Source organism: Pleurodeles waltl, chromosome 5, assembly GCF_031143425.1.
Source record: "Pleurodeles waltl isolate 20211129_DDA chromosome 5, aPleWal1.hap1.20221129, whole genome shotgun sequence".
In the NCBI taxonomy this organism is placed as follows: domain Eukaryota; kingdom Metazoa; phylum Chordata; class Amphibia; order Caudata; family Salamandridae; genus Pleurodeles; species Pleurodeles waltl.
Genome location: NC_090444.1, coordinates 965,277,065 through 965,294,687, shown reverse-complemented (window position 1 = coordinate 965,294,687; position 17,623 = coordinate 965,277,065). Strand labels below are relative to the sequence as shown.

Below are 17,623 nucleotides of genomic sequence, written 5' to 3'. Positions count from 1 at the left end.
CTCCTCCATTTCCTTGTCCACCCATATTACTTCTCTTGTTTGCATTTACAGATTTCATTTCTGAATTCAGCACTTGTGTGGTTGGGCCAAGCACCTGCGACAGGCAGGCCAAAAATTTGTAGATTGCCCTTTTGGACCCACTTTGGTTCCCCCTCAGTTTTTCATTTTATATGTTTTTAGGCTGACTTTGATTTGGGCACCGACACAAGTGAGGTATCATTTTTATCAGGAGACCGAGGGGAATGCTGGGCAGTAGGAAATTCGTGCTGGCGTGTGATCCTACAACTTTGTAACTTTTTTAGCTAAATTTGAGGTTTGCAGAAGATCCTGGGAAAGAAAATTATGGGGGTTCCACACCGCCATCCAGGCGCCAGTCCGCGAACACCGCCAGCCTAGCACACGTCCCCACACACCACCAGGGGGGTGGTTTGGATAGATGGGGGGCTACTTCCCCCCAGGGGGTTGGTGGAGAACGACTGAATATACCCCAAATAAACAGGGGAGCCCTCCCTGGTGTATAGTGGGTGGATCCCTGATTGGGGCGCACCCTCCTACAGCGATCTCCAAGCAGGGATCCACTAGGGAGGGAGTGCCATTGGACAGGGGAGATTCTCCCCTTTCCAATGATACCTCTCCCATCTGCCTTATTGCTCGGGGGGCTGAGATTAGCCGGCAGGGAAAGTGAAATGAGCCCTGATCGTCATTCCAACGAAAACAAAGAAACAGCCTCAGGAGATGGGGAAGCTCTCCCCCATCTCCCGAGGCTGCTTCTTTGTAAAATAAATCCCTCTGTTACTCGCACCAGAGGGAGTTCAAGTGCCATGTGGTTGGACGGCCGGGAGCTGTCGGATGCACATGAACACTAGCGTTGAACGGCTCCTGGCCGACGCATAGAAGGCGTTACTACATACATAAATAAACATGGCAGCTACTTGCATTTACTACTGTTAGTAGCATAATCTAAAATGGCATCCAGACATTTGAGTTTAGGATTTGTTATGCAAGAACCATAACACACTACCATATGAAATTGATTCTTAAATGGTTGCCTCCTACCTGTATTCCTTCTAAGCAGTCTTCTTCGTGTCAGCTTGTTTTAGGTGTTTGGTTACTTTCATTGCTTGGTGTTTAAGACGTTTATTTCTGTGCTGTCATCTATTGCAATATCTAGTACAGAAGGTTAGTTTTTATGTCAATGCAGCTTAGTTACTGCAGTGTGAATTTTCACAAGGCAGTTTCTCTGTTAACTTGGGCATCCACAGTCCCAACAACATTTTTCGTACAATTCAATTGTACACAAACTAATTACAAAGTTAACTACACAGCTACACACACTCTCCATTCATGATGTAATGATTACACTTTTATATAAAAGAAGGTAGAAATCTTGACTATGCTGAACCATTAACTTTATTTAACCTGACAACGTGCACTTATGGGTTGACCACTTTGTTGTCTAGGTTTTGGTTACACCACTGAAAATTATAGTATTGTTTCATATTATGTTTAATATTACATTGCCCCACCACGTAAAGACCACTTTTCTATCATGCTGAGTTCACTGCATTGAGATCATAGTGCCATCAAACTCCATATACTAATCTACCAAGCTGATGGTAAAAAGGAAGAAGGTAAATGGATGTGTTGTAGTACTGTTAACCGATTGTAGTGGGCCTATAAGCTTGTTGTGGTGGTGCACTCAACTCGGCACAATGAGAACAGAAATGTCTCCCTCTTGGGGGGGAAGGAAAACACTACAACTGTGGCATCAAAGTTACTATGAAATGTGTGTAGTATGGACAGTAAGTATCTTTCTGATGGATACATCTACCTGTGGATTCCTCACCTTTTGACTACCCCCAACGTGAGGCGCCAGCGTTCAGCAAAACAAATGTCTCTCTAGCTTTCCAGGTCAACGAGGACTTCACAATAGGACGGCTCTGCACGTGACTCCCTCCGACATCATCAGAGTCAGCATGCTGACGTCAGTTTTGTTTTTTCTGTGCCTTCGACATGTAACTTTTTTTTTCAACCTCTCCGTGTGAGGGAATTTTCATTGTCTGTCTTGTTGCGCGACAATGTCTCTGCCTAAGAAATCAGGCTTCAAACCTTTTTGAGCATGTGGAGGTCAGATGTTGGTTATGGACCCGCACAAGATGGTCTTTGGTGCCTTAGTTCAGATCATGGCATAGGGGCTTCACCTCATGTCAGAGCATGAATCCAAAGGCTCTGAAGTAAAGGGAGGCAAAGTTATTGTTGGCGAAGGCTAAAAAAAGACCAGCAAGGCTATCATGGATCCCAGCCTCGATCGGAGTCGTCGTCCCATCTATTTTCAAGGTCGCACAAGAAGAGACAACACCATAGTTCATGACGTCGTTCATCCCAGGAAGCCAGTCCTCCGCCTCTGTCTCTAACTTGGAAGTCCTGGCATCACTTGACTTGGGAAGTGAGTCCCACTTTGTCTCCTCTACATCTGAAGTCACCTGAGGCTTCACCGGCACAGTCTTTGGTGGAGATCCTGGCATCACCTGCGACTCTGATACCGCAGTTCTCTCCTGTTACGCCACCGGATCAGGAGACTGAAGAGCAGGCAGCAGGTCGTGTTCAGCCTCCCCAGCAGGAGAAAGAATATCTGACCTTCCCAACTCTGGGGACAGGTTCTAAATTTTTTTTAATGCTATGTATGGCATTTTCAGTAGAGCAATGGCACCCTCAGTTGTGCCGGCGGCCCCATGGGTCCATTGTCTTTCTCCCTGGGAGGTTTCCTGGCCCCGTAAAGGGAGGCTCCTTTCCTGCCTTTTATGCCTACGGCACCTTATCCCTGGTCTGTGATGGCACCGAATCTGATGGACAGGATTTGGCGGTGTTGCTGGCTCCGGTACCGACGTCAGTGAGAGCACGTCCAACGTCGAGTCACTCCGCCCTGAATGGCAGGTTTTGGGGGTCTAAAGTTCTGGCACCACAACACACATCCTCGACGCCAGTATATTCCCTTCCGACGCCTCTGCTAGAGTCAGGGTTAAGATCAAGAAGGGGCTCTTGGAGGAGCAGCAATATTTAGAGGAGCACCAAGACCCTGAGCTAGAAGAAGGGGAAATTTCAGTGCTGTCTCAGGAATTTGAAGGCATTGATGTAGCAAGTGGTCTAGACCCTTCTCCTGAGTGGGAGCTATTATCCCCTGGGGGCATATTACCCCCAGAGGAGGTTACCTCTTATCATGGGGTAAAAAGAAAGGCTGCGAAACTGCCGGACTTGCCTCTTCCCACTACTGAACTGAAATCAAATATTCTTACAGAGGTTCTTCATTTTTCTCTTCTGCTTCAGAGCCTGTGTTGCCATTCAATGAGGCTCTGATGGAACCAGTATTGGATGTGTGGCAGACGCCGGCTTCTTCTGAGGCAGTGTGAAGATCTATTGCTAGGAGATATCCGGGCAACACCAGGAGATCCTCCGTTTATGAGTCGGCATCCAATGCCGGAGAGCTTGGTGGTCCAGGCTACTTGCTCTTCAAGATCAGCACCTGGGTCTTTCCCTACAACCCTAACTGACAGACAATCGAAATGGATGGAGCAATCTGCAAAAAATATTTTTTTCTTCAGGAAGCATGGCATTGACGTCTGTGAATGCCACTTGTTTGTTTGGCAGATACATCCATGGGTTGATGGATTCGGCCAGGGACGTCATCCCTAAGCTGCCACAGGATGTTCAGGGCCATTTTGCAGAGCTCTTGAATGATAGTCAGGTGGCAGCAAAACAAGTAATTCAATTAGGCCTTGATACAGCGGATTCTGTTGCCAGGGCCATTGGAACTACGATCACCAGTAGGGGGCACACCTCCTTGAGGGGCTCAGGGTTCACCCCGGAAGTGCAGTCCGCATTAATGGATCTATTCTCTGATGGATCCAGGTTGTTTGGGGCCAAAGCAGATTCAGCCTAAAAAAGATTTAAGGAGAGCAAAGCCACTGCTAAATCTTTGGGTCTTCAGTCACTCTCCACGACCTACAGACCATTACGTGGGTTTAGGGCAATGGTTCCCAATCTGTGTGCCGCGGCTCCCTGGTGCGCCATCAAAACTAGCCAGGGGCGCCGCACACAGTTTGGGAACCACTGGTAGGTGCTTTAAATCTGTAGCTTTCATCATGGTATTGTAAACAGAAAAAGGACCCTGCATTATTTACTGTGACCAGCGGAGGGTGCCAAAGTACCATTAATAATATCCCTATGACAAAAGAACAAAAATAGTTTCCAATAAATGATTTTCAGCAACCTGAACAACAGAATAAAGAAGACAAACTCTAAATGGTGTAGGAACAGGTAAATAGAGACAGACATGAGACTCCAGACTTCCCCCCCCCTCCCTTTCCTCCAAGCAAAGTTTTTGTTCAAAAGAACATCTAATGCTACTACAGTAGGAAGTGCAAAATCCACTTTTAAAGGGCGTAGTAGGGTTGGTTCCGGAGCAGGAAAGCGGTCAGGCATGTTATTTCAAGATATTTTTTGATCCCCAAAAAGGATGGCCATTTACGGCCGATCATAGACCTCAGGATTTTGAATTGGTTCCTCAAATCAGAAAAATTCTAAATGCTGACCCTAGCACAGGTGCTTCTTGCGCTGGGCAAAGAAGACTTGATGATTTCCATAGACTTGCAGGATGCATATTTTCATATTCCGATTCTGTAGTTGTACAGGAAGTATCTCCGGTTCACGGTAGGGTGTCAACACTTCCAGTTTGCAGTCCTTCCGCTTGGTCTTACTTCTGCACCCGAGTCTTCATTAAGGTGATGGCAGTGGTTGCTGAACAACTTGGGCAGTAGGGAATACCAGTATTCCCTTACCTGGATGATTGGTTGCTCAAAGCCAAGTCTCTGGAGTTGGTGCAGCATCACTTTCATTTGACAACTCAGTTGTTGTTCAATCTCTGTTTTATCATCAACGTACCCAAATCTCATCTGGAGCCCTCTCGGTGCACCCTGTTCATAGGGGCAGTAGTGGACACTACAGTGAATCATTGCTACTCTCCTCAGATGGTTTAAGACATCCAGGCTATGATTCCGATGTTTCAGAACAGAGCAATTGTTCCAGTCCTAAATTTCTTACGTCTCCTCGGTCTGTTTGCTTCCCGCATTCTGCTGCTCACTCATGCACATTGGCACATGAGGGCTCTGAAGTCGTGCCTTCGCAAGCAGTGGTTCCAACACAATGGAGATCTCAAGGAGTCGATAAAGATCTCCAGGAACACTGCGGTGGATCTTCATTGGTGGAGTGGGATGGCAACCTGACACAAGGGAAACAGTTTTGCCCTCCTCCGGTGGCCACAGTGATAACAGATTCCACCACTCTAGGGTCGGAATCTAATCTCGGGGACCTGGAGATCAAAGGTCTTTGGTCTTCAGAAGAACAGATGTTTCACATCAACCTGTTGGAATTGCGAGCGATGCATTTGGCTCTCAAGGCCTTCCTCCCTTCCATTTGCGGTCACTCGATGCAGGTCTTGATAGACAACACTACCGCAATGTGGTACATCAACAAGCAGGGGGAGTAGGGTTGTACCTTCTGTGCAGAGAGCCTCTGCAACTCTGGTCCTGGGCTCAGGACCATCAGATTTGTATTGTGGCAAATCATTTGGCCGGAGTTCTCAGCGTGTGCGGACAGTCTCAGCCAGCACTTTTCAGCCGACCACGAGTGGCGTTTCCATCCGGAGTTTGTTCTTCACGTTTTCCAGTTATGGGGGCGACTCATATAGACCTGTTTGCCACTCGCGAGAACGTGCTCTTCCTGTCGTTCTGCAGCCTCCAGTATCCAATGCAGGGAGCGCTGGGGGACGCGTTTCAGTTGGACTGGAGCAGTCAGATGCTTTACGCGTTTCCTCCTATACCTACGATTCCTCGGGTTCTGAGGAAGATTGGCCAAGACCGGACCCAAGTCATATTAGTAGCCCCGGATTGGCCAAGAAGGGTGTGGTACACAGACCTCCTTCACCTCTCACTGTGCCCTCCACTCTGTTTCTCACACAGGGCAGACCTCCTCTTGCAGTTGAAGGGGCAGGTTCTACACCCCCACCTCCGGAGCCTGCACCTACATGCCTGGAGATTGAGCGGGGCAACCTGAGTTCCTTTTCTATTCCTGCTGATGGGATGGATGTTTTTCTATCAGCCAGGCGACACTCCACCAAAACTGTCTCTGCTGGTTGATGGGCCAAGTTTGTCAAATGGTATGAGGAACGACATGTTGACCCTTTAAAGGCCCACTTATCCAATGTTTTGAAATTTGCTCTTTCTTTAGCACAACATGGTTGTGCAGTTGAGACAGTGAAGGCCTATTTATTTGTCTGCATTGCCGACATTTATTTGTTTGCTTGACCAACCCTCATTGTTTAAGTGCCCTATAGTTTTAAGTTTTCTTAAAGGTTTGACTAATATGTTTCCCCCCACTCCATTCATCATGCCTCAGTGGGATTTTAAAGTACCTGATGAGTACACCGTTTGAGCCTTTACATAGTTGCTCGTTGAGTCTCCTTACGATGAAGACTGTTTTTCTAGTTGCGATCACATCGGCTAGACATGTTAGTGAGCTGCAAGCTCTGGGTGTAAAACCCCCGTTTACCACTTTTTATGTCAACAAGGTGGTTCTGAGAACCAGGTCAGCTTTCCTGCCAAAGGTAGTGACTCCTTTTCATTTAAGGCAGTCCATCATACTTCCGACCTTTTACCCTTCTCCCCATCCCTCTCAAGAGGAGGAAAGGTTGTATCGTCTGGTATCCAAAGAGAGCGTTGAGCTTCTACAGAAACAGGACAAGAGAATTTAGAACAGACGATCAGCTATTCTTTGGCTCGTAGGCAAGATCAAGGGCAAAGCCGTCCACAAAAGAACATTGTCAAAGTGGGTCATCCTTTGCATCAAAATATGTTGTGCTTTGGCAAGGAAATAACTTCCTGATGGCATAAGAGCTCATACGACCAGAGCCAAGTCTGCAACATCGGCTTTGGCTGAAGGTTTTTCTGTTGTTGATATTTGCAAGGTGGCGACTTGGGCTTCCCTCCACATTTTTGCAAAACATTACAGCATGGACTCAGAAATGAGGAAGTACGGTCACTTTGCCCTTTCTGTTTTGGAGGACTTCCCGCTGTAATCTGACAGGCACCCACCTCCTAGTGCTGGACTGCTTTGGGACTCTATTCAAAAGGCGAGGAATCCACAGGTATATGTATTAATCAGAAGAACAAGTTACTTACCTTCGGTAACGCTTTTTCTGGTGGATACAGTATCAACCTGTGGATTCCTCACTGAAGTTGCCTGTCTGGTTATACCAAGAAGGAAATTGTTTGTATATATTTTATATATTGCAAATTGTTTATATAGAGTGTATGTTTATGTATAAATGTATATAAATGTTTGAGTTAAGATCGCACATACTGTGCTTGCAATGTTGGTGTTCACCAGTTTGCCTCAAAGGCACGTAAAAAAATGGGTGAGACTGACTTCAGCACGTCGGCGAGAACTTCTTATGGCTCTGATGACGTCAGACAGAGTTGCAAGGGGAGCCCTTCTAATGTGACGTCCTCGTTGACGTGGAGAGCTAGAGAGAAAAAAAATCAGTTGAATACTGGTGCATTGGGAGTATCCAGAAGGTGAGGAATCCACAGGTAGATACTGTATCTACCAGAAAAAGCATTACCGAAGGTAAGTAACTTATTCGTAACAACCAATAAAGGACAACAAAAGAAATCCAAGGAATCATTACTCTCCAAACTTCTTAAAGAGATCAAATACTCCCTGCTCCCCTTATAAACCAAGATTATCAATGCGTTTCTAACACAAAGCTCTTTACCGCATTGACTAAAAAGTAGCCAGGTTAACCCTTTATTAAAAAAAATAACCCAACACCGATCAGTCGAAATCTAACAACTACCGCCCAATCTCCAGTACCACAACTCTGGCCAAGCTCTTGAAAAATGCATGAATCAACAACTTTGCAATCATATGGCGCAATTCCATCTCCTGGACCAATGCCAATCTGGTTTCAGACTGGGTCACAGTAGCAAAACTGTCCTGGTCCATATTGTTAACGATACCCTGAGACTACTTGACCAGAAGGAATCTTATTAGTATTCCTGATTGATCTATCAACACGGTCAAACATGAGAGCCTTATGAATCTCCTAGAATGCAGGATGTCTCTCTCCAGTAGAGTGTTAAAATGGTTCTCATCATTCCTATATAACAGATCTCAAAGAGTCTTGATCAGCCATGCTCCATCCAACCATACACCAGTCACGATTGTCATTCCCCAAGGAACTACATCCCCCCCCCCACCACCACACCTCCTGTTCAATCTGTTCATGGAACCCCGGACTGAAATCCTCAAACTCACAAACATCTACCATAGGTGTGCTGACGATTGATGATACTCAACTTTACATGAAAATCGCCACTCCCAAAGACATCAGCAACCTCAACAACACTGTGACAAAAACTCAATATTGGCTGATATGTAACCACCTTTACCTGAACTCCTCTTAATCACACCACCCAATTACACTCCTAACATCAAATAATGTCTCTCATATCTAACTGCTTTGAATTGTACACCACTCATCAACACATCAAAATCCCTAAAAATAATCTTGGACAATAACCTTTCTATGCAGGATCACATCAGCTCCCTTATCCAGAGGTGCCAACTACCAACTGCACACACTCAGGAAATGAATGCCTCTCCTACTCACTGCAGATCTCAAGATAGCAGTTCAAGCACTTGTAATCTCCAAACTTGACTATGGTAGTGCTACTCTTATGGGGCTATCAAAAGCAAAACTGGCACATCTGAAGGCAGCCTTGAACACGGCTGCTCGGCTCATCACAGGCTCAAACAGAAGTGATCTTAACTGGCTACCCTATGAGGCAAGGATCCATTTAAAAATTGCTTCTTTGACTCAGATAGCACTTCTCCACAACACTCCAACATACCTGGCACAGACACTAATCCTATCTGACGGGAATAGAACTTCACAAAGCACTAGCTCCCTTCTACTGAAGCCCTTCAAATTCCTGAGTCAGACAGCACATCCACCAGGTAATAAACCAGCAACTCAGACTGAAATAAAATACTTATTTGTTTATTGTTCAGACCGGACACCACCACAGATTTCTCCAAACAGTCCAAATGCCTTGCTACAGAGCCCTTGGATAGCCCTAAATAAAATACTGCATTGTCAGCATAAACTGAGGTTTTGGCTGTTAAATTCCCGACTGTGATTTCCTATTCCGCCAGAGGCAGACCAACCAGGGGTTCGAGAGCCAGTGCAAACAGCAAGAAAGAAAGGGGGCACCCCTGCCTAGTACCATGTTCTATGCTCCCACAGTCCAACTCTACCCTGCCAATAGGCACTCTTGACCAAAGAGTTGCATACAGTAAATTCACCCAACCTCAAAAGACGGTCATATCCCCTGTGCATAAGTACTTAAAATAATTATTGCCAATTTAGGGTGTAGAATCCCTTCCCTAGATCAACCAACACTAATGTTTTCTCCTTTTCGTCCAGAACCAAGTGTATTACTTGCCTCAGCCCTATCATCAACGACTTACCATGACCAGTTATGACGTCACACTGATCCTCATGGACCAAGTCCTCAACCACAAGACTCAATTTGGTGGATAACTGTCTTACACAGTGCTTTAGTGCCCCAGTTTAAGCACTCCCCCAGCACTGCATTTATTGATTCTCACTCATTCCTTATAGTGTCAATGTACCCCAGTTACCTTTCAAGTTGGTTCCAACTACTGTACCCCAGGTTTCCAGACATAGATGATCCGTGAGAGCCCCTGGTGGAAGCCGCTATGTAAACTGTGTTCTCCCCGTTAACCAGATACATATATTTGTGTATTTGAAATGTCTCCCTGTGAGCCCTTGCTTCCTCTTGGTAGCTGCGCCATGAGACCCCATTCCCCTGGCCAACCCGTATTTCACCACCTTGACTGGATGTTTCTTGACTGCCCTTATTGTTGCTTCACAGCCTTGATTCTTGCTGGATTCTTGACAGCTTTCCTGGCCAGGTCGCCTTTTGGGGACTCCTTGCCGCTGCTGATTTTGACAAGCATGTCACGGGACAACAGCACAGCCCAGCAGAGGAATAAAGGGAGAAAAACAATGGAGAAGTCCCCAACAGGAGCTCCCACACTGCCAGGCACACCTAACGATGTACTCCAGAAAACCATGCAAAAAAAAACACTCTCCCACGGCTCAAGTGGTTTCCTTGCACAAGGGCCCACCCCAGGTGAACACTGCCTCTTTCACTGCTCACACCCATGCCCAATCAGACCTCCAGGGCCCAGGATATCTGTCGGGTCGATTACCAGCCTACTGCACCTCATGGGACAGACCCAAAGGCCCAGGCGCAGCCCCTGATCATGGGATACTCAAGCACTTCTCCCTCCCGAGCCACTTCGGAAGCTAGCACTGTCCAGGCAGTACTGTTGCAAGTATCTGCAGTACTGTTGCAAGGAGCTCCCCACTGGCCATCCATAGGCTGACTTTAATGAGGGGCTGGCTATTCTTCCTCTGGAGTCCCACAGATGGCATTCACAGTCCAGCGGGCACTGACATGGAGAGCTCCAGCCCCACTCTGCGCCCACCACCAGCTGTCTTCAGTACCTCCACCAAGGGCCTTGTGGAAGTGTAGGATCAATGGAGTTGCAGAGTAGGGAAGCCACAATTTTGCTGTTGTCAATGTCTCAGCCACGCATCTGTCCTTCACAACCTCCATCACTGCAAGTCAGGAGCCAAGCATACCAAGTTGTGTGTGGATCAGTATAACTGGCACCCCGTATTTCAAGGCACGGTACAATTCCGAAAAGGCTGCCGGGGGCATTCAGCTACCTTTTGCTGGCAATGCTGCTCAAATACCACACTACGCTTTTTTATAATTCATCCACTGCAGTTATTGTAGTAATAAATGAGACACTGTTGGGGGCATATGTTTTATATATCAAGTCTCCTGACATTTGTGGATTGCACTACTCAAAAATGATAATCTGTCAAGATATGCAGTCGTAAGAAGAACTATACTTAGAGGTAAATATCCGGCTTTTTAGACGTGTTTGTAGCAGCCTTTTAAACTGTGACCTACACATTACCTGCTTCATGGTGCAGCTTTGCCTAATTTCTATACTACCTTGTGTCGCCCTATTCATGATCAACGTATATGAAGACTTTGCTCATGAGGTTTACACCCATTGTATTTTTTGTGCATAGGAAAATAGTCGATTGCAGAAGGAAATGATTGAAGTGGTTGAAAAGGCATCGGAGTCTGAGAAATTGGTCTTGAAGCTCCAGAAAGATCTTGACATGATGCTAAACGAGAGGGTAATTTGATGTGATTTTGTTTTTTACAATTCTCATTTTTTAATGCATTCTCCCAATGATGTGGAAAGCTTGCTGATAATATTGCCCTCATAATCATAGAATCATCCAGCAAAACTTCCCCAAGTAACATAAAATAACACTTTATAATTTGAAACCATTGGCATACTGATTATGATGATTGTAGAGAGTAACCAGGTAATGGCATTGCTTTGAGGTCCTGAAAAGTGACAGCAACTGTTTTCAATTGAGAGTGCAATATAATTTACAAAAAATGCAACATGTGCGTTGTAGGTTCTGTGAACACCGAGCAAATGCATACTTCCATCATTCCGCCAGATGCATTGTAAAGGATGATATGCCTTGTGTAAGCCCTTTTATTGCAATCGCTTCAAAAATTCAGCTTGAGCCCTGCGCTCTTAAGGGACAAACTGAATTTGGCAAGTGCTAAATCCGATCTCCTTGGTTTAAGCAGCATTGAAAGAGCCCTTGAAAGAGCAGGATGCACTCTTACTTCATCAGTTGACCCTATTCTGGTACCTGCTACCGTACTATCTACTTCCAATTCCGAAATGCCGACAGCACAAGCAAGAAGCATAAGGCATACAAGGGCAGAGATTAGCTTTCAGACAAATTAGTACTAGGCCTGGCTTAACCACTCTTTTATTTCTCTGCAACTGGTGCAATTCATTCTGTTGACAATTTTCTGTGAGAGGTTACTGATGCCAGATTGCAGCCCTGCCCCTCTTTGAGCGTCACCAGTTTAACATTACAAACCAAGGAAAGAGGGGGTAAAAGTCATAAATCCAAGATTTTTTTATGTACCCCTGGGACGTTTTCAACAGATCTTGGCCTTTTTATGGCAACTTCTGCCCGCCATCTTTCTCACAGAGGATCCTTCAGCATTGAGTGTTTTCAAGCCCATGTGATACTCCCTGATTGAGGAATGCATGATAGTGTTCTGTTCTGTGATGGCCTAACTGTTGTTTCTCACAGCTCGGTGTAGAAAGGATAATAAGAATGTTGAAAAGCCTCCAGTTACCAAAATGTTCCTCACGTTGCTCTTCAAACACACAACACTTTACATTTTTACCTTTAAATCTGTTCTCTGGCTCAGATGTCAATTAGTAGACAGTAAATAGAGCCCTTTCACACTCCCCATTAAAAGAAAGAGGCCTTTTACCAGCACAAGATGATTTGGCAGTCAGATGACCGTTTAAAAAGTGAGTTATTGGAGACTTGGTGTAAGAGGTTAGTCTCTTTGTGAGTCCTGGTATAGGAGATGAGCTTATTTGATTACACACTTCAAATTGATTTGATCTATGCAAACATTATATTGGGGACGATTAGTAGTAAGACACATCCATATTTGTGTTTGAAACTTTTAGAGTACTCCAAGTATAAAGCAAATTAATTGTTTTACATGTATTTGAGTGACCAGAAAACATTGTTTTAGATTTAGGCTGGTGCATCGAGGATATTGGTTAACTTTGTAATGTGTGCCTGTAAAGATGGATACTTTTATTTATCACAATGGATAGAGTATTTAAGGGTTTCAGATTTGTGGCAAGTTCATATAAGAAATACAGAATGTTTCCATTCAGCCTTAATATGGCCTGCAATTTTCACATGGATATTGGTGGTGGCGAGAGCCACCTTCTTTAGTGAGTTTGTTTTAGTACACATTTAGAGTTAGCGCATCAAAGCCACATGCCCCAGACTTGCTCCTACAAGCCTTCAGCTGGTTCTAATCAACTTTAATGACATAATTGTCTCTAACTGGTACCAGAAATCTGTTCCTTCCTCTGTAATGCGTGCTGGTCATTCGGGAATGCCTTTAGTTTCCCGGCTTAAGGAGTCAGTCTGCCCTCTCAGAGTACTACTGCCATGCACAGTCCTTGTGCCAATCACAAAATATTCTTTGTCCAAGATAAAGATGAATAGTGTTCCTCTACCAACTTAAATGTCAGGCTTTGGGTGTTGTAACCATTTTTGTTGATTTGACCCTGATTTTAACTGTGTTTTCGGATCCTACTACAATGTCATTGGAGATGAAAAGACTGAGAAATAGAAGAAGAGTCAAAGAAGAGAGGCACAATAAGTAATGTTTCCCATTTGTCCTCTTTGCAGTTTAGATTGATGGACCCTCAAAGCACCGAACACTTTGATCAGGAAGAAAGATTTGCAGAGATTATAAGAGAATACGAGATCCAATGCAGGGTAGGTACTTACTTGGATTATTGTTATGTCTTATTGATTTAAATTTGTGCTTTTGCATGGTGCATAGAGATTTACAGTGCCCCGTTAACAGGCCAGACTGTGAGATTTGTATTTATCGGTTTTATCTGTGAATTGCATTTATCTGCAGCGTTGTACAGTGCTATAAATGGTACAAAACTAAAGAGTACAATGGTCAGAGTTTAAAAAGTAGGCTTAAAATCACATGAAGGAAACATTAGGAAAGCTTAAGGGACAAGGTGAGTTTGAAATAACCTTTTAAAATAGATGGAAAATTGTGTGAAAACATTCCATTCTGTGCCCAAGAATGTAAGTTTGTTAACATGCCATGAAAAGCAAAGAAAATAAAAAATAGGTGATGATATAAAGAAATGAGGAATTACAGGCCAGGCGAAGTTGATCAGTGTATACACTAAAACACAACACAGATGAATAGGTATTTGAAGTGTTAAGAAGTGGAAATCTGGTGGAAATGAGATGGATAAGGAGAGAGACATGAATAATACAGTGTAATTGTCTGAATAATGTAAGGACTGTAGAATAGATTGAACTGGAATACACAGGAAGGTTGTCTTAAAGAGAAGTGCAAGAGTTACACCAAAAAAATAATTCATTCTTGACAGGTGGTTGGGATGTGCAAATCAGTACAGCTGTGATACTTCAATGCTTCATTATTAACTCTCAGCATTTCATTTGTGTATGGCGAGTTTATTATGTCCATGTTACAGGATTGGCTATTCACATGTGAGTGCCTCTTCAGAGGTGTCTTCTTCTTAAGTGAATCCTTGTAATAAAAGTTTGTAAAAGTCTATTATTGTTCTATCTGGTGTCGCAAGTCTCTTACACATCAAAAGATTCCATCTTTTTAAAATACTTTTTAATTGCCATTTAAAATAACCAGCATAGGCAATACAGAAAAACCAAAACATGAGAAAATCAAAAATCAAAACAGTGACATACACTTAGTGTAGTCATATGTCTTTTCATTCCATTGGCCATTTTCAAGACTAGGTTGTTTCTTCTTGCTACTAGTAAAATACCACATGATACTGAACATTGATTGTTTTTTTTTTAACAAAAGGCAAAAGGTGTTATCTGATTACTCCACAATGGGTATGGTCCTGGGTTTATTGGAGGTTATCCATCTAGCCCAAAAGGAGTAATTTGTTATGAACTTATTAAAAATAATAATTGCAATTTCATAATGCAATATCCCATCCCCCAAAGATGTAAAGACATGGTATAGATCAAAGGCATGTATTGAATACAATTACATAGTGTGATGCTGGACATACAGTATGATTTGTAGCAGTGATACAACTGGACCGTTAGACAGCAAAATAGGGATGGAGTCATTCACATGCATTAGCATGTTAATAGGGGACAGCATATGGTGGTGCTGCCTTACAGCAGACCCAGATACCAGCACGTATTAGTTCCATTATGCGCTCTTACTGAGTGTCAATGGACACCCAGCCTGAAGCAGTGAAACCATCAGCTAGTCATCACCTCTTGACAGATGCAAGCTTATTGGCCTTAAAATATCTCTAGGGCCAGGATTAGGGTGCTTGAACCGAACATAATGGCCAAACCCCACGTAGTATGCTAACACCCTTTGAACTTGTGCTAAAGTTTATCTTTGTTAACTGGCTATAGTGCACTTTACCTTGGAAATGCCAGTGCCCACCACAAGATGTCTCCAAAAGGAACACAATGTTGGGTTTATGATTCCGGAGAAATCCCTTCGTGACTTCCCTCTTAATCTTGTGTTGGAGGCCATCACTATTCTATGTTATAATTTTAAATCTTGTTATTCTGGCTTCCTGTTCTCCCCGTATAGTTCTTCTCTTCAAATAATATATTCTGTCCCTTTCATGTGTTCCCGCTGGGGCCCCCACTGTATAACTACTGTAATTAGCATGCTCTGCTCAAACCCCGTCTCAAATCCCTGCAAACTACATTTCCCCATACTTTGACCCCACCAGTATTGGTGCCCAACTTCCCGCTAAATGAACAACCTAAAGCAGGCCTTTCCTGGCGCATCTTAAAGGTGATACACTTCCTCCCTCAGTCCCACAGTGATTCCTCTGTCTGTCCACTCCAGGACAATACGAGTCACTCAACTCTTTAAGGCCTGTCAGAATAAGCAAATGTTATTTAGTTAGCCATAAACACTTCCATTATTTAGTTAAACATAAACACTACCTTCCCTCCCAACCACCCAATTAACCATAGTGCCATTGTGGATTTCTTTGTTGGTCAAGTCAATTTTCTGACCAACTAGATGTTTGTGATTTAAGCCAGAACCAGTCTCCCTTACTTATTCTGGGTACTTTCAGTCATTGACCTTTCCCCAGTTTTTCTGTAATTCCGTCCTTCCTAGCAGCGGCCATATGTACATCTGGACACTCCATCCCAGGAAGGACCCCAATCCCTAAATTCTGCTGCGTTGTCTTTCTGCGCTCCTTCCTACCCATTTGTCATTGCCTACTTTTCTCCCACCATCTGCTTCCCTCACTTGTTTTGCGCTTGTCCATTCTTTGTTCTACGCAGTCCGATGTAGTAATAGGAGTATCAAAGAATACAGTTTTACAATTCAAATCAACTTCAGATTTTCTCGGTACAGAAGCATATATTGTAGTACCATTGCTATCATCATTCTTTTTCTTATTCAAAAGAGCTTTGTTTTTGCATCAGTAGAGTATAGTCCGAAAAGAGAAAAGCCTTTGCAGAGCTGAAGTTCACCTGAGCCATGTTCCTGGCAGCATGGAGGTCTGCATCTCAGTTGCTATTATTCAGGGATCCTGCAATCAGTGTTCTCTGAGGTGCATCTGGCAGTGGTCAGGGAATACGTGTACAATCCACCCTTTTTACAATCAAACGTTGACCTCGGTTGCATCTGCTCACATCTTTGAAAGCAACTCCTTCACAATGGAATGAATATTGGGTCTAATATGTTTAGCCTCCCTAAATCTCTTTAACAAAGATCCTGTGTGGTCATAGCCAGTCCATCGTGTTCCCCCCTTCTGCTTTAAGAGTTTGCCTTTCACATTCGGCATTCTTTAGGGTTCCCACTTGTCTCCCATTCTCTTGACCATATATGTGGTCCACCTATGGCCGGGATTATAAGCTTCTTTAGCTGTAACGCGGTCTTGTGTGTTTTTGGCACCCAGTTCATTCTGCGCTTTACCCGGTTCACACTTTTGCCCTGCTTATCTGCTATCTCTTCCTGAATGAAAGGAACTTTTTGAGCTCAGTGCCAAAAGATGAGATTCTGATCTTGAGCCGAGGCAGTCGGTGGAATCCTACCTTCTGGCCTTAAGAGATGTGATCACTGCCAGCCCCTGTCACTAAGGTTAAAATCATTTGCTGTTGCCTTACAAGGATTTGCAGTTTGGGAAATTTTATTCTGTGGTAGCCTCATCATGATGAGACTACACAGATCCTTCTATTTGTGCCTCAGCAGTATTTAGCCCAGTATTGGCAGCAGGAATCCCATCAAGAATTGACCACTACATCATTTGTTTCTTGGGACTCTCCTTGGGTTTGATCCACAGCCTACAAATAATCCAAGGTACAGCAGGTAGACTAGTTCATAAATTGATAATGTTTGATCACATGTATGAATTCTGTCAAAAGCTGCATTGGCAACTTGTGGCTTAACAAATCCAGGTCGAGGTACTCTGCATCACGCGCACAGCCTTATATAGACCGGGGCCTGGGAGTATTGGCACCAGATTCCACCATCACAACCCTCAGCCCCGGTGTGCTGCTTCTTTTTATTGTACCCGCTTCAACCCAAGAGGCAGGGCCTTTCTCAAGGCTTACTTTGCAGCTTTGTAACCACCTTCCCTGTGGCTCTTCCATAGAATAGTAACCATAGGATCTTCCATAAGGCTCCCAAGCATAATTCTGTCGATGTTGTGATCCATATATATATCTTTCACTTTGGGTTCTTTTTTTCTGGGGGGTTTTCAGACATAGCATCAAGTTACTCACCATCTGATAGACGTAGACCACTGCCTT

The 17,623-nt window shown here is 44.1% G+C and overlaps 1 protein-coding gene across 2 annotated transcripts in view; it reads left to right on the top strand.

Annotated features, from left to right (window-relative positions):
• The window catches only part of NINL (ninein like), a 464,259-nt gene that overhangs the window by 222,182 nt on the left and 224,454 nt on the right, over window positions 1–17,623 (top strand). For both annotated transcript variants that reach the window (XM_069235090.1, XM_069235091.1), the window contains exons 12-13: window positions 11,252–11,362; window positions 13,490–13,579. In XM_069235090.1, the coding sequence (XP_069091191.1) occupies window positions 11,252–11,362; window positions 13,490–13,579 (201 nt within the window). The remainder of the gene's footprint in view (window positions 1–11,251; window positions 11,363–13,489; window positions 13,580–17,623) is intronic.